This window comes from Lathamus discolor, chromosome 2 (assembly GCF_037157495.1).
Source record: "Lathamus discolor isolate bLatDis1 chromosome 2, bLatDis1.hap1, whole genome shotgun sequence".
Classification (NCBI taxonomy): Eukaryota; Metazoa; Chordata; class Aves; order Psittaciformes; family Psittacidae; genus Lathamus; species Lathamus discolor.
In genome coordinates, this window is record NC_088885.1 from 45,772,646 (window position 1) to 45,794,232 (window position 21,587).

Below are 21,587 nucleotides of genomic sequence, written 5' to 3' on the forward strand. Positions count from 1 at the left end.
TCATGAGAAAATTACTGAATTATGTCTGTTTATGATTATAACACAGATTTCTCAAGGAAATTATTCCCTCTTGGGCATTAAAAACTAAATGAGTATGAAAGACTAGAATGTGTTTAATGTGACCAAGATAGCTCTTCCCACCAGGATGCTTCAATTTAATCCAAACTAATTTTTTAAAACTTAAACAAAGCCTAATAAAAGTGATTTCACTTCCAAAAATTACATGCATTTACTAGAAAAGACTCGATAAAAAGATATCATTAAGAAAACCAAATTCTGAAGGCCAAGAATTTTACTATGCAACTGCCGTAAATAATTTCTTTTTCTTTAATGTAAGTTCATGGATGAGTCAAAAAGAGCATGTGTGAGAAAGAGAAAGAAATCCCAGCGCAACTGAGAAATTAAACTGAAAAATTAAATCAAGGAGCCAAAAAACAGACACACAGATGGTAAAAACTGGCAAAAATAAAACGTAAAAATCATGCTCTTAAGTACCAACAGATGCACTGACTTTAAAATATTACTCCTTGAGGATACACAAAGACAATAATCCCAGATTGTGATTTCTGGGCCAGTCTACTGCTGCACTAGAGTTACAAAATGCACTGTATTGTACAGAGAAAAAGTGATGTGTCAGAGGCAGCGATATCTGCACTGCCAGTCTACTAAAATAGAAGGGAAGAAAATTAAACTACCCAACACTGTGAAATTAATGTCTTCAGAAAAAAAAAAAAAAAAAAGAAGAGAGAATTAACTGTGCAAATGAGATAAGAGAGATGACTTGCAGAATCCATTTACATTTTTAAGATTTATAATACTACAGGACTGAGCATGAATTGGTTATTTGAGCACTTCTGAAACATCCCTTCTTGAAACAATATTCAAGATTCTCTCACATCAGATGGAAACAAGACCATGCTTCCCATATTATGCATTGTCAAAATTTGCCACACTGATTTCTTTGCTGGCCTCCAATTTTATTTAGGGTCTCCTCGGTTTCAATCACCACAATTACCTAAACACTCTCACAGTTCAGACTACTGGCATTAAAACAGGAAAAGAAAAACAATCCAAGATTTGAAAATCCATAGAATCATAGAATAGTTAGGGTTGGAAAGGACCTCAAGATCATCTAGTTCCAACCCCCCTGCCATGGGCAGGGACACCTCACACTAAACCATCCCACACAAGGCTTCATCCAACCTGGCCTTGAACACCACCAGGGATGGAGCATCCACAACCTCCCTGGGCAACCCATTCCAGTGCTTCACCACCCTTACAGTAAAGAACTTCTTCCTTAGATCCAATCTAAACTTCCCCTGTTTAAGTTTTAACCCGTTACCCCTTGTCCTGTCACTACAGTCCCTAATGAATAGTCCATCCCCAGGATTAAGGAACTGGTGCATAGTACTTGTATGCGTAAGTTCAGCCTTTCCTGAAAAATCTTCTTAAAATCAGAACTTGAAATTAATAATTACCGGTAGTACTTTTAAAATGCATTATTTAAGACCAATTTTCCAGATTGTTAAATTAATTCAACTGATACTGCTGCAAATAAATTGAACAAACCCAGCATCTTATGCCATCACCACGATTTCAGGCTGGCTGTAGAAACCACAAAGACTACTGCTTTGGGGGCTAAAACATAAAGGCAAATTAAAAGAAAACAAAATTATTTTTTTTTAATCTTTCAGTATGCAGAAGTTCACACTGGGCACTTTCTCCTCTAAAACAATTACTGAAATTACAGTATTTATTAAAGAAACATATTGTAATGAAAAACTTTGTCTCTTGTAGAGGCTCCAAACTCAGATGGTTCAGAAAGGTATCCCTTCTCACCAGGACACCCAATACCTTCCAGCTAGCACCAGCCAGCAGAGCTTCGTCAGCTGCCTTTTACCCTGCTGGAACAGCCCATGAGTTGGTTTCGAAATGACTCCCACCACTCCAAACAGAATCCCAGCTGGATACTGCAGACACAAGCACTGCTCTGAATTCACCCAAGGTTCCTGACGTTTGGCTTTAGAGTAAGACAAGTCAAAGCGTGCCTGACAGCAGTGTGCTCAAACCCTTAGAGTCCAGCACAGGAGGGCACCACTTCTCTTCAACTGTGACTCCTTTTACATTTACATGCACAAAGTGTATCAAACACAAGTAGCTGTAAAATGAGAAAAACTCACCAGCGAACTGCACTACAGTGTTGTAGGAGTATGGGTTCACATGGACTTAGAAATAATAATTTCTTTTGGTTTTGGGGGTCTTCCCTACATATTTCCCAGCCTACATCCCAGTATCTTCTGTCTCATGACACACCAGTATGGAGCTAAGTGCCTCCTACCAATCTTCAGCTTTTCAGTGAGACTGACATTTGCTAATTTAGGGAAAAAATTCAGAGTCCTTGAACTCCATTAATTTCACCTATCCAGAATGTTGCAATACACGCTATCCTACTGAAGTATAATATTACAAGATGCTGCTTCTGCACAGAGACCAATTTTACTGACCTTCAAATCACCACCAGAATCCATCATTTCTGATGAGAGAATGAGTTAAAAGAGTCATCATGAAGAGAAAGTTATTAATAGTGACAAAGTGCAACTACAAGAAAGAAATACTGATGGGCTTGCTTTATGAAATATGTGCTTTCTTGTAACAATTATTGCCTACAACATCAAGATAAATAAAAATGGTATGATGAAATACTCAATGTGACTCTCAATAATTTTAAATAGAGATGCTCACAGATATGACCACTTTCTTTTAGGACATTCAATTTAGTCTCCGCTTTGGATAAATGGGTTGAAATTATAAGCAATCGTTAATTCCTTCACATTAGGAAAGTAAAGATTTTTGAAGACAAATGAGGGTATCCAAAAGGAAAAGGAAATTAAGCTTTGATACAAAGTGACTGAACACTGTCTTCCTGTCTAGTATTCGAAAGTAATACTAAGAGGACCAGAGGTTTTGCTCATACTGGATATCTCACTCCTTGGGTGTTCATTCCACACTCTGGAATAAAGACTAATAAAGAATAACTTTACACACACACACACACACACACACACACACATTTTGGAAATAGTTGTGCATGTGTGCTGCTCTTAGCATTAATTTTTAAACTGTGAAAAAAGCACTATTTTAAATGGCAAATGTGCTAAAAAAATAATAGCCAACTGATTTTTCTCAATTCATAAATAGTTACCTCTGGGCTGGAAAAAGCAGCATAAAAAATTACAATCCAAATAAAGTTTAAGTAATCACATGCAGCTGGCATGAAAGAGAGTAATATCTTAATATGAAAGCTGGGCAACAATTTTTATTCTTAAAATATCACATAAAAGAGATCAAAACTTGAAAGTGGTATTTATTCCAAAATTAAGATCTTTACACAAGTATTACAGAAAACTTTAGTTCATTAATATTTGTAGTGCCATTTGGTTCATGTGTTTCCAATCAATTGCTTCTTCATGGAAATACTAGTTGTGCTGTAGCTGTTTCAATTCTGTGTATCCCCAAGTATGGAACATCTCTCAAACACAGTAACTGCATCAGTTACAAATCATTTTCCTTTCTTTAGCACAGGAATTCAGCATAAACCCTTATTTATGCCACAAGGCAGTTGGCAGTTAGTTGTTGGGTCTTCTGAAAACACTTTTAATTATTTATTAAAACAGATCAAATAAAAAGAAAGTTGGGTGTTGGGGTTCTTTTGTGGTTTTGGTTTTTGTTGTGTTGTTTTTTGTTTTTTTTTAAAGAGGGAGGGACTGTTTTTCCTTCTGTTTTGCATGTGACATATACAGAAGTAAAGAAGTTTTGTACATCCTGATTTCTTAACCAAACAAATTCCTATTCTCCCTGTTTGCTCCCTCTCCAGTCCTTTAAACTATCGAGGTTGACCATTTCAAATGCAGTTCCAAGTAGTTTCAAAATATATTTAGAATGGACTTATTTTTATATCAGTCAATGAATGAATTGGCAAGGTTGGTCTATTATCTTCTTTGCTTGTCCAGTTATTCTGATGAAATAAATGAAAATCTTACGGTATATCACAGCAACTGATTCATATTAAGTAATTCCATTCACTCAGTTGCTGCACTCACTAAATCTTGCTGTGTCACTTCATGAGAATCATGACATTTCTCAAAGTATCCTATAAATTACAGTAACCACTTAATACAGCCAGAGTACTACATTCAATAATGAAATGCTCGTACTTACGCAATAAAATTGAGATTAAATTTTAAACCCAAAATAAAACAAAAACCCAGACAAATTACTTCCACATAACTCAATTATTAACTCTAAGCTACACAGTACCATTTGCCTTTACAGCTAAGTGCAACCATGTCATTAAAATTACCTGTCCACACAGGATTTTCAAGAATAAGCACCTTATTTCCATAAATGGAAGAGAAATTAACTATTACTTCCACAACAGAAAGGATAAACTTGGCCCTTTTCTGAAAGCATCTTCCTCAGAATAAATAATTCATAGGAAGAAAAAAGTATAAAAACATCCTGATATTATTCTATACATTTGATAAAGATACGTTTCTCCTTCAAATAAAATCCATCCTTTTCCCTTGCTCAATATATAACCACCTTGAATTTAGGTCTGTTCTATTTGGTATTAAGTGGCATGCAGGACTCAGCAGTGATTTACCTGAACCTAACATAAAAACTACAGCAAAAAACTGAAAAGCACTCACATCCATGATCCTGTCCAGGTAAGTTCTTCCACTTCCACTGCAGATTAATCATAGAAATATTTCTTTAAAATAAGTAACATAAACCATTTGAAGTAAAATTGGACCAGGAAGAAAATCAGACTATTAAAAAAAAAAAAAACCCACAAAAAAAAACCCCACAAAAACAACCCACCAAAAATAACAACAAAAAAAAAAAAAAAAAAAGAAAAAACCCAAAAGCAGTTATTTCCATTTCAAGTCAAGCAAAATCTACAATGCAAATTAAGTTAGCTGAAAATTAAGTTAATGTGAAACTTAAGCTAAGGCCATACTGACTTCTAATGCATAATTATAAAAGCTTGGCTTAGCAACAAAACAAAGCAAATCATTAATCTTGGGGTTTCTCCTAATTTGAAAGAAAGAAAAGGGAAAAAAAAAACAGCATTTGGGATTACCTGATTTTGAATGGTGTCTTTCTGATAGAATATGAAAAACCCTCCAGAAAATAAAACAGAGAAAGGATTTGGGGAGATGGGAAGTAAAGGTGGCACCTCTTTCTTTCCAAGAATTTGGTTGCTGCCCTATAGAAACCTTTATTGTAAACCACAAAGAAGGTATGCAGGTAAAGGAGAAAGGTAGAGCACAGCAAATGAGAAGAACATGAAACACAAAGGAAAAAAGGTAAAATATCAATACCATGTACAATCAGTACCACCTTCTGAAACAAAAAAGCAGAATTTCTTTTTAAGATATAAGTAATCACCTACATATTTACACTCTGGTTAAAAGGCTAGAATGCAGAACGAGCATAATGTGAATTTTAAATTAAGAATACCAAGAGCGAGGGAGAATCCTCTATAGACACAATTAACAGAATTGCTTTAATACACTTAAAACTTAACCTTTGTGGTCTTTGAAGTGAACAGTGGAACTGCATCTATTTCAGGTTTGTACGGAAGGGCTGCACTGCCCTGAAAAGTTTTACAGTGCTGTAAACTAATGAAAGAAATTATCTTAATTTGGTTAGATCTATTTTCATTAACTCTATTACCCACTGAGGGAATGAGGACAAATTTTAATTTTACTAATGTATTTCACTTCTGCATTACTTTGGCACGCTGTAATCGCAACTCCTGCTCAGTATCAGTAGCTCTGCTGCCATGGGCCACCTTGCCCTGCACTCTTGCCCAGGCAAGCTGGGCTGCATGGAGCCCCTGGGACTGATGTAAGGAAGCAGAGGCACCGCTGACCATCAGCACCAGGAGCAGGGCTGCCCGATACTGACTCATACCCCGTTCCCACTGGGGCTTTTGAAGATATGGCATGGTAGCAACAATAAGCACATGATGAAAATAGCAACAGCCTTTTTATTATAAACAACTAGTTGGGATGCATTATATATGCCTGGACTGAAAAGTAAACATATGGGAAGATAAACCTCATTCACAGCATGAAGAAAGAAACCCTTCGTGTGTGCCACTAGTCTTCAGAAGCTTTTGCAGAACAGAGTATGCCTTCCAGCGGACAGTAGCAGAGACAGAGATGTGATCATCTCACTCTGCTCAGCACTTGTGAGGCTACATCCAGCACTGGTGATCGCAACTCATGGAAGATATGGACAGACTGGAGAGTTACCAATGAGGGCCATGAAGATGATTAAACGGTTGGAGAACCTGCCCTGGGAGAAAAGACTAAAGAGTTGAGTCTTTTCTTCCTGAAGAAGGCTCAGGGGAGACATCATCATAGTATTCCAGTACTTAAAGGGGTGGCTACAAAGAAGATGGAGGCTCTCTCTTCAAAAGGATCCACTTGAAGAAGACAATGGGCTAAAGGTACAAGTTTCATCAGGAAAGGCTTCATCAATCATTGGGACAACCTCCCCAAGGATATGGTAGAGTCCCCATTTCTGGAGGTTTTCAAGATGGGATTGGAGAGAGTGTTAAGTAGTCTCACCTAGGTTCTTTCCCCACAGATCACTGGACCAGATGACCAGGTCTTTTCCAGCCTGGGCTGTTATATGATTCTTTGAATTTCAGCCCAGTCTGTCTGCCTACTTATGTTCACGTGTACATACATCTGAACATGATGCATGTCTTTTTCTATGATCACTAAAACATAAGTATTTTTGTAAAACCTCCTTTTCTGGTTTTGGTCTGGCTTGGGTTTATTTTGTGGTTGTGTTTTTTTTAATTCTGAACACATACAGAGCTACATTCTGCCACTGAATTCATATACACACAGCAGCATACAACTGAAAGTAGAATGTAGCCCCAAAACCATCTCACCTATTTAATACACAGTATGAAATGACAGATTATTTTTCAAAGGAGAACAAGATAGATGCCAGCATGAAACATTGTTTACAAAAGCATCACCACTACAGCTGTCCCCAAGCAATAAAGCTGTTTATTCCAACCTCCTACCTCATGTAAACTAAAACCTTCGGTAATGAAAAACAACTTCAAATCTGTTCATGAGTCTATGACAAATAAGACAACTGTCTTTCCAAAATATACAAATGTCCATTTTACATAAAAGTGAACAGACTTCTAAATTCCATGTTAATATTTTCTTAAAACTAATGCACACCGTAGTTTGTAATTTGATTCTGTCTCTGCACATACTGATTCATTCAGAATAAAGATAAGCCTTTAAGGCTTCTTTTCTGTTTCTGTGACTATACACAAACACTTAGAAACATTTAATAAATGTGTATTAGTATATTCCTATTGAAGCTTTATACAGAAGAATAGAGACAGTTTTGAATTCAGAAGACATGACAACTCTTCTAAAGGGTAGAAATTAGAGTCTACATAAAATCAGAAATAGATTAAGTAAGGATCTAAGAAACAAAGGGCTTTTAAACATGTAAATTCAGTTTAGATTTAGAAATATGGATCTGAAGCCAGGTAAGTCAGACTTAAACCTCAAAAAGGCCTGTGATTATGATTCTCACTACAGAAAATCATGGTAAAAATTTTAACCATAAAGCATAAATCTTAAACACAGAAATAAAGAACTTACGTGCCATCATAAGAACTTGTTTTACCTTTCCATGCCCCTTTTTAAGCGTTCTGACACAAAATACAGAGCCATTTCTAGCAACTCTCCCAGACTAAGATGCATCTGTGGGAACCAAGCACTGACTACCACCAGAGTCTCAGCTACTGGAAGCAGCTCAGCAGGGTCCAGCCTGGGAGCGACCCAGCTGGGCTCACACACTCTATGCTTATTGAGACTCCAGCACTACACAGTAGGAGACTGGATATTTTTATGTAGGTGCTTACATTACAAACACCTAAATACAGGTTTCTCTTTTTTGGAGTTGTCCTGGGTTCAGCAGTAGCAGTCATTTTTCTCCTTCTTAGTAGCTGGTGCAGTGCTGCGTTTTTGACTTTCAGCCTGGGAACAACGCTGATAACACCGATGGTTATAACTGTTCCTAAGCAATGTTTACCCTGACCAAGGACTTTCTCAGTCTCATGCTCTGCCGGGGAGGAGGGGAAGCCAGGAGGAAGCAGAGACAGGACACCTGACCCAAACTAGTCAAAGAGGTATTCCATACCACAGCATGTCATGCACAATACATAAACAGGGGAGTTACCCAGAAGGCCCAGACTGCTGCTCGGGTCAGGCTTGGTATTGGTCTGCAGGTGGTGAACAGTTGTATTCTCTTCCCTTGTTATTTCCCTTATCATTATTATTGGTGGTGGTAGCAGTAGTGGTTTGTGCTATATGTGAGTTACCGGACTGTTCTTATCTCAACCCGTGGGAGTTACATTCTTTCAGTTCTCCTCCCCATCCCTCCAGGAGCTGGGGGAGGAAGAAGAGGGTGAGTGAGCGGCTGCGTGGTTCTGAATTACCAGCTGGGCTTAAACCACAACAGGAGTACACTATGCATGTTTTTCTAATATAATAATAAATGCAACACAGGGAGAATGCTGAAACAAGTCTACAGAATAATCACTTACATATGGTTATGTACAGATCAGTGATACCCCAAAACTACTATGCTCCTATGGGAATTCAAAGGCTATTAGAAAATACGCAACAATTTTGACCACATTACGTATACAAAAAATATTCCACAGGTTTGATTAGTCCAAGAAAAAGAAAAATAAACCAAAACAAATATTATTACACCTGTGTTTAGTAATGACTTCAAGGTGCTCTTCTGGCAGCCAGACAGGGCATTTGGCTGTCTCAGACCTAGATGCAACCATTGCCCTTGTTGAGATGTATCTGCCTCTCTTCCTGCTGAGTGGAGGGTCAAGCCAGCACTCTATAGTTTACATTTTATCTGAGTATTTTCAGTCCTGAGCTAAAGAACTTAACAACTTGCCAATATAAAGAAATAAAGGCAACAGTCAATACCTAATTACCCATAGCAGCAACATCTATGAGAAAATATTCTTGGCCCAAATCAAGCTTTTCACCTTCTTCATCATACAAAAGCAAAAAGAAGCAACTGCTGGAGCACTTGGAGTATTGACAGCCTCATCAGGTAGAAGCCAGATCACACGGCCAAGAACCCACCTCATGCAGTAAAAAAGCTGAATTTGCAAGTGGATATGGGAGATTCTGAACTTTTGCAGAGGCATTATGACTAGCATAAACCTTAAGTGAATTCTTTACCAACGCACTATACTTATAGCTATGGCCAATTATTTAATCCAAAGTCAGGTGCCAAACCATGCCTTTTTCAGTTGTGTCATACAGCTCTACCTACAGAAACAAGCAAACCACATGAGCCATGGCCTTGTTCATCAGCTGGTAATACCTTTTCGTCCCATGATCAGCCTCATAGTAGTCTTGCCTGGCTTCATAAACCCTGGATAGCCTCCTGGCTACACCCATACACCCCCCACTTTTTGTATAGAAACATCCACTGAAGACCCTCCAAAAAGAGACAGGCCTCTGCATTAGGCCTAGAGCTTCAAATATATGCATATCCCTGTGACAGAAATTCTTTATAAGCAGTATTACGAGCTTTAAAACCATCTCTGTATTTTATAATTTATACACTGTCACGGTTCTATGTTCATTAAGGTCGTTATCACAAGAGACATTATAAAGCACATGTACTCAGACAGAAAGAAGAGAGCAATGAGACTCTATCTTGGAGTTGTACAGAGTAATGGATAACCAGTTAAAAATGATTCCTCCAACTGAAACCTAGCTAATGCTTTTACTAAATCTTAAAGCACAGCTCCTTACTAATGACAATAATTTTTACTGCAGTTTCAACCTCTACATGTGAGGCATTTTAGATAAAAGCCTCTATCCCCTGCCCTTCCCCATCTCCAGGACATGAGACATAGAAGTTGACGACTTTTCCACTGTAGTTACCATCATAACAAAACCTAGAAACAAGAGCCAAAATACAAGTCTCAGACATGGAGAAGCAAAAAAGAGGTACGCTAGCGAAAACAAAAATATTTACATACATTACCTATACCAATATGAAACATCCGTAACTAAACAAAATGAATGAGCTGCATTTCTGCCTTCTATTCCTATGTTATGGCATAAAATAGAAGCAGAGTTTGTTTTTAAATGAAAAATTTTATAACATGGGGAAGCTGGAGCATGAGAATTCACAGGAAATTCGTGTTTTAAATTCACCAACCTACCTCTAAAAGCTCTGATTTTTTTTTTTTTAACTGACAGTGCTGAATCACACTAATTTATAGCATCCAATGTTTTAAGAAAGTATATTCCATCACATTGAAAGCAGGTCTTATTTTACTGAAAATACAAGCTGAACACAGGTACTCTACAGCTGGAGATACAAGACCATATGCTACTTGCACATCTGATCTTGTTAAAAAAAGAACCAGAGTAACCATACCAGATTACTATGGACAGATGTCATGAACAAGAATAACTTCAGGAATGTGCCATTCAGCACGTTTTGGCTCAAGAAGATAAGCGTTAGTAACCAACTTCTCTTCCCATTTCAGAATACATTTGAATTGCTTTAATCACAGAATCACAGAATCCCAAGGGTTGGAAGGGACCTAAAAAGATCATCTAGTCCAACCCCCCTGCAAGAGCAGGGTAACCTACAGTACATCACACAGGAACTTGTCCAGGCGGGCCTTGAATATCTCCAGTGTAGGAGACTCCACAACCCCCCTGGGCAACCTGTTCCAGTGCTCTGTCACTCTTACTGTAAAGAAGTTCTTCCTGATGTTAACGTGGAACTTCCTATGCTCCAGTTTACACCCATTGCCCCTTGTCCTATCACTGGATATCACTGAAAAAAGCCTAGCTCCATCATCCTGACACCTACCCTTCACATATTTGTAAACATTGATGAGGTCACCCCTCAGTCTCCTCTTCTCCAAGCTAAAGAGACCCAGCTCCCTCAGCCTCTCCTCATAAGGGAGATGTTCCACTCCCTTAATCATCTTTGTGGCTCTGCGCTGGACTCCTTCAAGCAATTCCCTGTCCTTCTTGAATTGAGGGGCCCAGAACTGGACACAATATTCCAGATGCGGCCTCACCAAGGCTGAGTAGAGGGGGAGGAGAACCTCTCTTGACCTACTAACCACTCCCTTTCTAATGCACCCTAAGATGCCATTTGCCTTCTTGGCCACAAGAGCACATTGCTGGCTCATGGTCATCCTCCTATCCACCAGGACCCCCAGGTCCCTTTCCCCTTCGCTACTTTCCAGCAGGTCAACCCCCAACCTGTACTGGTACATGGGGTTGTTCTTCCCCAGATGCAAGACTCTACACTTGCCCTTGTTAAATTTCATCAAGTTTCTCCCCGCCCAACTCTCCAGCCTGTCCAGGTCTCGCTGAATGGCAGCACAGTCCTCTGGTGTGTCAGCCACTCCTCCCAGTTTTGTGTCATCAGCAAACTTGCTGAGGGTGCACTCAGTTCCCTCATCCAGGTCATTGATGAAAATATTAAACAGCACCGGTCCCAGCACCGACCCCTGAGGAACTCCACTAGTCACAGACCTCCAGCTAGATTCTGCGCCATTGACCACAACTCTCTGCCTTCTTCCTTTCAACCAGTTCTCGATCCACCTCACTACTTGATCGTCAAGCCCACACTTCCTTAGCTTATCTATGAGGATGCTGTGGGAGACAGTATCAAATGCCTTACTGAAATCAAGAAAAACTACATCTACCGCTCTACCATCATCCCTCCACCTAGTCACTTCCTCATAGAAGGCTATAAGGTTGGTCATACATGACTTCCCCCTCATAAAACCATGTTGGCTGTTCTTAATGACCCCCTCATCCTTGATATGCCTAGTGATGGAGTCAAGAATAAGTTGTTCCATCACCTTTCCAGGGATGGAGGTAAGGCTGACCGGTCTATAATTACCCGGGTCCTCCTTCTTGCCCTTCTTATAGATTGGTGTGACCTTTGCCATCCGCCAATCCTCAGGCACCTCGCCCGTTTCCCACGACTTACCAAAGATGATGGAAAGTGGCCTAGCAATGACCTCCGCCAGCTCCCTCAGCACCCGTGGGTGCATTCCATCCGGACCCATCGATTTACAGATGTCCAGATTGCATAGCTGATCCCTAACCCAATCCTCATCTACCAAAGCAAACTCCTCCTTTGTCCTGACTCCTTCTGGGGCTATAGAAATCCGGGGCCCTCGGGGAGAGTCTGCAGGAGTAAAGACAGAGGCAAAGAAGGCATTCAGCACCTCTGCCTTCTTTATATCCTCTGTCTCCAGGGTACCCACTTCGTTCAGCAGTGGGCCTATATTGCCTCTTGTGTTAGTTTTATTTGCTATGTATTTGAAGAAGCCCTTTCTATTGTCTTTAACCCGACTAGCAAGATTGAGTTCCAAGGAGGCCTTAGCTGTCCTAATTGCCTCCCTACATCCTCTAACAACTGTCCTATATTCCTCCCAAGCGGCCAGCCCCTCCTTCCATAATCCATAGATTCTCCTTTTCCACTTGAGTTTGCCCAGCAGCTCCTTGTTTAACCACGCCGGTCTCCTAGATCCCTTACTTGACTTCCTACTCATTGGGACGCTCCGATCCTGAGCTTGGAAGAAGCGGTCCTTGAATGCTAACCAACTATCTTGAGCCCCTTTACCGCCTAGTACACTTTCCCATGAGACTTCCCTTAGCAGTTGACTGAAGAGGCCAAAGTTGGCCCTTCGGAAATCCAGAACTGTGGCTTTGCTAGGTATTCTATTCCTCCCACACAGGATCCTAAACTCCACCATCTCATGGTCACTGCAGCCAAGGCTGCCATTGACCGTCACCACTTCGACCAAACCCTCCTTGCTGGCGAGTACTAAATCTAGCAGCGCTGCTCCCCTAGTTGGTACGTCCACCATTTGCATTAAGAAATTATCATCAATGCACTCGAGGAACCTCCTAGACTGTGAATGACTGGCTGTGTGAGTCTTCCAGCAAATATCGGGGTAATTAAAGTCCCCCACGACGACTAAGGTATGTAGTCGCGAGGCTACTTCCAGTTGCCTGTAGAAAGCCTCATCAACTCCTTCGTCCTGATCAGGAGGTCTGTAATAGACCCCCACAACTGTATCACCCGTGCCAGTCAGCCCCTTGATTCGTACCCACAGACATTCCACTTGCTCCTCATCCGACCCCGGACAGAACTCAATACATTCTAGTTGCTCTCTCACGTAAAGAGCAACTCCACCACCTCGCTTCGCTGACCTATCTTTCCTAAAAAGGACATAGCCATCCATGACCACATTCCAGTCATGTGAACTGTCCCACCATGTCTCTGTAATCGCCACTAGATCATAACCTTTAGCCCGCACACAGACTTCTAACTCCTCCTGTTTATTCCCCATGCTGCGTGCATTGGTGTACAGGCATTTCAGGGAGCCAGTCCTAGTACCCTTTTTCCCCTGCGGGACAGGGTCTAAAAAGCTATCCTTTCCCACAAGTGAAACAAGAGATTGATAGTCCTCCTTAGCCCGCCATCCTTCAATCCCTAGCATGTTCCTCTTGGGCTTGTCCCCAACAGGCCCAGTTAAATCCCCTCCCCCCTTCATAACTAGTTTAAAGCCCTGTCAATAAGCCCTGCTAACTCCTGCCCCAAAACCCTTTTTCTTCTCTGGGACTGGTGTATCCCGCCTGTCACCAGCAAACCAGGTGTCCCATACAGCAGCCCGTGACTGAAAAACCCAAACCCCTGCCTTTGGCACCAGTCACGTAGCCATACATTAACCTGCAGAGTCTTCTTATATATCCCTTCACCCTCGCTTGCAACAGGTATGGAGGCAAACACCACCCTGGCTTTTGCTAGATACTAGAAAGCTGCTGGGAATTTAGGAAATCAAACCTGTTCTTCTGTTATAACCATGAAATTTTACTCTAATTCCTACCTTGCTTTCACGCACTGACAATTACAGATATATACCAAATACAAATGTATGTATATAGATTTACATCTAATTTTAATGGTACCTATCTAATTGTATTTGCAAGTGTGATCAACCACTTCATAAGGTTTTTTTTTAATTAAGGGCCACTGGAGGATTTCCCTCCCCTGCTGCTCTTGCACCCTTTCCCAGTGCACAGCACAGCTGGATGCTCTTAATTCCCCTGTGAAACAGGCCTTGCCAGCAAAGCAAAGAATATGCTATTTCAGTTCAAGGTGTCTTGATTGTTGCCAGTGCCAATATTTGACTAAAGAAACTAAAATGACTGCCCAAGAGAAGGTTTCTGTGTACTTAAACTTCAGGAACTGGTGAAAAGTTTAACTCTTTCGCACGCTCCCTTTTCATTTCTCCCTGGTATGAAACAGCACGAGTCCAGATTTGATCAGGGCCTGAGAAAGTCTTGAGTTCTCAAATAAAAGTGGCATTATCATATATATGAATAAATTTCAGAGGAAATAATATTTTTCAACTATTCCTCACAGTTTGGCTGCTGTGGGGGAAAAGAAAGTACTGTGGAGGGAAAGGTGAAGAACGAAACCCAACTCTTTTCTTAAGATATTTCAGAATTAAATAAAATATTGTAAATTTTATTCCTAAAAATTGTCAATCTGTGGGAAAGAATTAATTAAATAGTTGAGCAAAGGAGTAAAAAATACAATCCTTAACTTTCTAACTGTATTCTGAAACTGTATTTGGATTTTTGGCTTTATAGTATTGAAATGATTCTCTGGCACAAAATTTCACCTGACTTACTTTATTGTCCTGAGAAATATCAAAACTTTCTGAGAAATACACAGATCATTTGCCCTGTGGACAACCAGAAGGCTCTGGAACTAACTGGGAACAACTGGTGGGAAGAGCAAGCTAACCAGCATATACAGCCACAATACCTTAAAGGACTCAGAAAGCAGAATTAATCTTTTCCATTTCTTTGATGTATCACTCTAATTTGGCAGAGTCCTAGGAAAGCACAATAGATAGGAGCAAAAGAATTTTAATTGACTTCATGCATCCCTCTGTTTTTAGGCACTAAAACCTAGTTTTAGTTAACAGAACTATTTCCCTAACAACCACTTGAACATATACAATTCTGTGCTTAGTCCCTACTACAACAGCTTATAATGACTTTCTGGAAACAAGGTCTTTAGCAGTTTCATCTGCAGAATGGGCTGTGATGTTGCTATGGTTTGTTCCATAGTTCTGTTTATAAAAAATGAGGTGTTATCCCCACAAAACTAGTTGCACTTCTTCGGCACATCACACCTTCACTCCTCAAAGTGCAATTGCAGTGAATGTTCACATATGTCAGATAATGACAAAGATCATTCTGGAATTTTTTTCATCTTCTATTCAAAACGAAGAGATGAGGCAAGCTTTGAGAGAAGTAACTCAATCCAAGACAGAACAAACAACAAACCTTTGCAGTCTGCAAGATGAATTCAGGGTTTAAGACTATCTTCTCTAAAGAGCCATAAAGCCAGGTTAGACCAGGATTATTATTACCCCTGGTATCTGTAATAGGTCCTGCCCTAGAGGTTTCTTGGCACTGTCACCACCTTACCCATGGTGCATACCCTGCTAAATGGGTTTCAGTTTAATTAATTATCCTGCTAATATGAAATCACAGAAGGATCCTGGTCTTTCAGGTACATGCAGATTCATTAACACATTTAAAGAATGAACGGTTTCTCAAAAACCACTACCACAAACAAAAAGCAGAAAATTTGCTCAGAAGAAAAATATTTGCAATTTCAGACTTCAGTCAGTAACAAATGTGCTTCCAGACTACCACTAGTGCCCAATTATTTACCTAATTGGTGAATAAATAGAACTAGTTGAGCTGTTCAGAGACCAAAATCAGCACAAAACTTATTATAGAACATCACATATTAAAATATTCATGTATCCAACATTTCATAAGATGATCACTATTAAGATTTCTAATCCAACTTCTTTTGCTGAGACAACAGTTTCATTAACTGCCATGGTGAAAATCTAATGAGGCATGGAAATATGCCTTGGAAACATCAAACAAGCAGAACTGTCACAGGAGATGCCTTCAGATCTGGGCATCAACTTTTCATTTTAACACAGGCAAATACAGAGACAGCAGCTAAACCCATCCACGCTAAATTCTTCTGTATAAAGTAAATTCTGGTTTGATGCCCTATGCAAACACAAAATTTGCACATTTATTTTCAATGCAAACCCTCAATGTTTTCATGTCACACTGTACAAAGAAGAAAAATAAAGCAATAATCCTACATATGCACAATGCTGTATATGGGCTTCCTGTGTATTTCCAGTGTCCATAGTAAAGATGCTTTTTCATTATACATACGAGGACACTTCTTGGAAAATTTCAGACACATACAAATACATAAAGTGACTGCTAGATAATTTTAATTTCAGACCTCTTTAAACATCTACTAGTTTATTAATAAATAAAAAGAAGTTGGAATTGTGCCAAAAAAGCCCAAGATCAAATGCAGTATAAATGTACACTAAAAAAACATATTAACTCTGATATATTAAAGATCACTGTCTTCAAATTTATAATTAGTATGTGTTACAATGTTAAGACTAACAACCATTTATAAGTGCAGTGCGAAAACTGACTCATATTGGCTATTTAATAGTAATACTATTAGCATTCAATGGCAAAATGTTTATTAAAATAAGGCCCTTTAATTAAAATAACCCTATTGGTATCAGCTGTGAAGAACAGCAGCACTTCACATACTACATAAACGTTTATGAATAAAAAACTAAATAATTTTCAGCTGTCCATTTCAGTCTTAATGTAGTTGTTTTGGAAGCAGAAGGAATCCCATATAAATTTAGTCAGCATACTGCTGGTGCTTGTATCATGCTTAGAGAGCCACTATCACATAGGAATACACTCCATAATAGCTTGGAGTAGCATAAAGATTAGATTGATAAAGTAATATATATATACACATATATATTACCTGTTCTTGCCTCTCCAGCCACTTGTCCACCATGGGATGACTGGCACTTAACGATGAACGAACATTGTCTCTCTGAAACTGGTTAGACCAGCTATTAGTATCTCGTGGTAGGCTTCTGTAGTTTTCATCTTTCTAGTTTAAAAGAAACAAAAAAGTGTCTTATAAAAAACAACCAGTCCTTGCACATTAACAATGCAGCTGGTTATTAAACGAATATAAAAGGAAGACTGACAAAGGAGAATGCAGGTCTGGCTGGACCCAAGGACATGATTGCCCGGCTATTCAATTGCAAGAGCTCCCCTTACTTAATGCCAGTGAAGCCCAGCTAAAGCCTTTGGTGGATTTGTAGCTCCTGCACCCACCTGTGCTTCACTACCTCTCTTTTTCCAACCTCAAACCTCCAGTGCACAGTCTTCCCAAGTATATACATACTCTGCAAGGCTTTCGGAGCTCCCTGGTTTCATTCTCACCAAAAGCAAATGCACCATACAACATTCATACGTACATTCAGTGACAGCTAAGACCACTCTATAATTTTCCCAAGTTGCAATATGTAATCAATTTTACAATCAAAGCTGTCTCACTGCTCCAGGTACTGTCCTTTAGGCCAGAACAGCATGCTACAGAGTTCAAAACTTGATTTTATTATTCCCCATAATAATGTTTTACTTGGTTTGCCTGAAGGTATACAAATACAGTCATACTTATACAACAGCAGCAGATGGAGGTTGCACTGATGGTGATACATTTATCCCATTGAGACTGATAACGGTTTTTTTCTAATTGATTAGTTTCTTTGCACATCTTTCCCACAAACTGTACAAATTCTTCAGCTTCTGAAGATTATTAGCCCTTACTCAGTTTGACCGCTAAAAGCCAATAGAAACAGAGGCAGATCCTTAATGACAGGAGTTACCCTTAGCCCAAAGCCAAGGAATTACTGATAACTTAACAGAGGTTCGTTCCCTCCAATCGCAATAATATACGGGACTGAAATTCTGCTTAGGTTTTCAAAAGATTACAAGTATACTTTAAGTATCCTTCCTCCAGAAGCAGAATATTTTTCCAGTCAATGTTTGTCTATCCTCATGTCAAATCAGACATCTATTTGTTAAATAGGATTGCAGTGCTACATACTTTGCTATAGTATGACTTTTAAGAGTCTTGAGAATCTTTAAAAAAAAATAACACACCCAAACACATTAGGCCAGAACAGCATGCTATAGAGTTCAAAACTTGATTTTATTATTCCACATAATACTGTTTTGCTCGGTTTACCTGAAGGTATACAAATACAGTCACATTTTCAGTGCAACCTTTTTTTTTTTTTTCCTTTTTCCTTTTTTTTTTTTTTATTCATAGCACACAGCAGATATTTGACCCTTTCTCAAATCAATACTTCATTCCATTAGCATGAGTATTTCTCCCTTCCCTACTTGCTGTATTGATACTTCTTTGGCATGGCACAGTATCAGTCCAAATTCTAAAATATGGACTGTAGCATCAATTCCCTTACAATTGTCCTTCACAACTTTATTTCTGGTAAATGTATGACAGGCTTTGCTAGGAAATTCAGGTCTCAGTATAACTGTGATATGTAGCGCAATCTTCAAAAGCTTCCTGTGTGAGAGCAGTCTTTTCCCAGACATATCAAATTTAAGCTTTCTTAACTGATGACAACTTCTTCTCTTGAAAGAGACTTTGTAGTATAAGACTTCCATTTCAAGACATTAAAAATTGAACTCAACCAGCATAAGATAACCTTGTAAAAATATATTTGCAAAAATAACCAGCCCAACAAATCAGCATCATAAATTAGCTTACCCTGCCACAAATGACTAAGAACTTTGTGTCTTTCAGCAATGAAAAAAAAAAATCAAGTTTTCCAGTTTGTTTAACCTCACAGCAAACTAGAAACTTGCTTAATCTCTTGCTTAGAAAGGGACAGTGGAAGTCATTTGTTGCTTTGTACAACTGTTCCTTAGCAGAGCCATAAAAGCCAGGAAAAAGTGTGCAAAAATTGATTTTTTCCTGCTGCTTTTCTTATTTCATTCTTCTCTTCAGGTGACAGAGGTGGCACAGTTCCTATGAGCCAAAACAACATTTTTCCTATTCAAAGTGGTGGGAAGTTCTAACAACAAAATCAAAATCTGACAAAGAAGTAACAAAAGATCATTTTATGCACAAAAAACCCCATGCAGTTGGTACATGAGTTACCGTCATCTAACAACAACTCACTGACAGACCATCACCTACTCTGAATGAAATTTCTTCCTATGTAATGAAATGTTTTCTGTATTTCTGTACTTTGTATAGAATTCAAATCTTTTATTGATTCCTGTTTACAACTTTCAATATAAACTTTTAAAAAGGACATTTTAGCTATGCTACATAAAAATCTGTCTCCACACAGCATCCATTACCCAGGCACAAAAGTGCTTTGCAAGAACAAGAGAGAAGAAAGTAAGTTCATCAAGCGATGCATTGTTCTTCAGACATTCAAACACTCAGCAATTTTTCTGACAGCAGAAGTAAACGCTGGAATGGTAGAGAGATGTGGTTCCTGTAACTTCTTGTGTTTCTCAGTGCTGCTCAGAGGCTCAAAATAGAGCTGCTATTGGAGTAGAATAAATACTTTACCAGTGTTGCAGTCACACACAGAATCATGTTGGTATTAGACAAACAATGAAACATTAGAAAAACAACTGGCCACAGACACGTTCTCTCCTCCTTTCTTTGCCATTGCTTTTTGGCAAAGAGCTGTCCCTGGGTGATGGCACGGGCATAAACACTAAGCTAGACCAGGAGCAGAGAAACCATCACTTTCAACACTGCTCGCATGGTCCTTCTTGCGGATAGCTACACAACAAAACCGGAAGATGCTGCTGGTGACCTGGAACCCCATCTATGCAGGGATCTCCATTTCTGCTACTGCCAGATCTAATTCAAAGGGAGAAGAGGTGATAAACTACAGAGATGAAGGTGAAAAACACATGGCTGCGCCTTGAACACTGGGATTTACTGAACCATCCATCACTTTGTTTGCTATTTAAATTATATATATATATAATTTATATACAGGTTTGGGGTATATATCTATATATATATATACGTTTGGGGTTTTTTTGATATGTGTTAACCCAGAAATCTTTACTCCTATTCAGCATAATCTAGCATTAGATTTAACACATGCTCCAAACATCTGACTGGAAAAGGTGTGTGTTGCTTTTAACTTCAATACCATAAAGAAAAAGATTTCATGGTACAGAAGCCATCAGGGTCACACAGGGAATTCTCATTTCTTCTGGAGCCGCAGCTGTAAGCCCTCCTGGGATCAGGGCTGACACGTATCATCAGTTACAATTAAGTGCTCTAATTTAAAAAAAAAAAAGAAAAAAGTTTCTTTCCCAAACATCTTTGGGGACCACGCGCTATGTCAGCTTTATCATGTTTGAAATGGAAATTGATCAATAAAACACCAAAAGTGCCAAGTCACAGTATCACCACTGCACTTAACAGCAGTATTTTGCAGTATTTTTAATGAAGACACGTAGTCTAACACCTTAAGATTTAGTTCAGTATGGTGTTCCTGGGCTGGGTGAAAGGGGACAGGAGAAATGAAGCAATTTTGCTATAGTTTTAATTTCAGATGATTTGCAATATATAATAAGCTCCTCATCAAAGACATTGCAGCTTGTAGATGAAATGATGAATTAGGATGATCTGTGTATTTGAATTAATAGCTGTCAGTCCATAAATTCACTCATGACTTTAACCCATAGCTGTACTCCTACAGATTCCCAGCATCACTAACCCAAGCAAAACATCCTCCACATAATACAATGACAGTTTCACATCTGTCTGCCACTAGGCCACTTTACAATAGTGAAGAAATTGGGTTTTTCTGTTTGTTTTGATCTCCTCTGTGGTTACTGTAAAGCATGGAAAAATTGGGGGTTTTTTTGAATACTATATAGCAATAGATCAGGAGTAAAACAGACTGAGGACCTCTTCAACATAATTCTCTGGAAGGGAGCAAAAACATAAACAAAGTTTTCACTTTAATTATTTCTACAGCAAATTGTCCGCCTCTCATTTAGGATTTTCACTAACACTGCACTGACTTTCTTTTACTGTCCATCCTTTTTTCTTGATCACTGTGCACTTTGGGAAAAGCTTCTCACTTGCTTGGGTTTGATTCCTTGTGATTGCCTCAGACTGAGATAGGATTTGTCCATGTTGATGAGAGATGAAATTTCATTTATTTGTAGGAGGTTATAATTTCATTTCACTTTGGGCAAATGCATGTCTAGAAGTGCATTTATTATTGTTGAATCACTACAAAGTCTGCTCTTCCTTCTTTTTATGCTCCATTACGTCCATGTTAGATCCTAAACAGTCTTTGAAAGTTTGTTATCACTCTCAGATGGGTTGCTAAATACTGTAATTAACAAAACTTTCATATAGTTTATGAAGGGGGGGCTTTTATTTATTATGTAAATACCTCTCTGACTGATGCAAACATC

At 39.0% G+C, this 21,587-nt stretch overlaps 1 protein-coding gene across 15 annotated transcripts in view; it reads right to left on the reverse strand.

Annotated features, from left to right (window-relative positions):
• Positions 1 to 21,587, reverse strand: part of PARD3 (par-3 family cell polarity regulator) — a 458,414-nt gene that overhangs the window by 245,578 nt on the left and 191,249 nt on the right. For 10 of the 15 annotated variants that reach the window (XM_065666728.1, XM_065666716.1, XM_065666719.1 and 7 more), the window contains exon 5: positions 17,062 to 17,193. The exons of the other annotated variants lie outside the window; for them this stretch is intronic. In XM_065666728.1, coding sequence (XP_065522800.1) covers positions 17,062 to 17,193 — 132 coding nt within the window. The remainder of the gene's footprint in view (positions 1 to 17,061; positions 17,194 to 21,587) is intronic. 15 annotated transcript variants of the gene reach the window in all.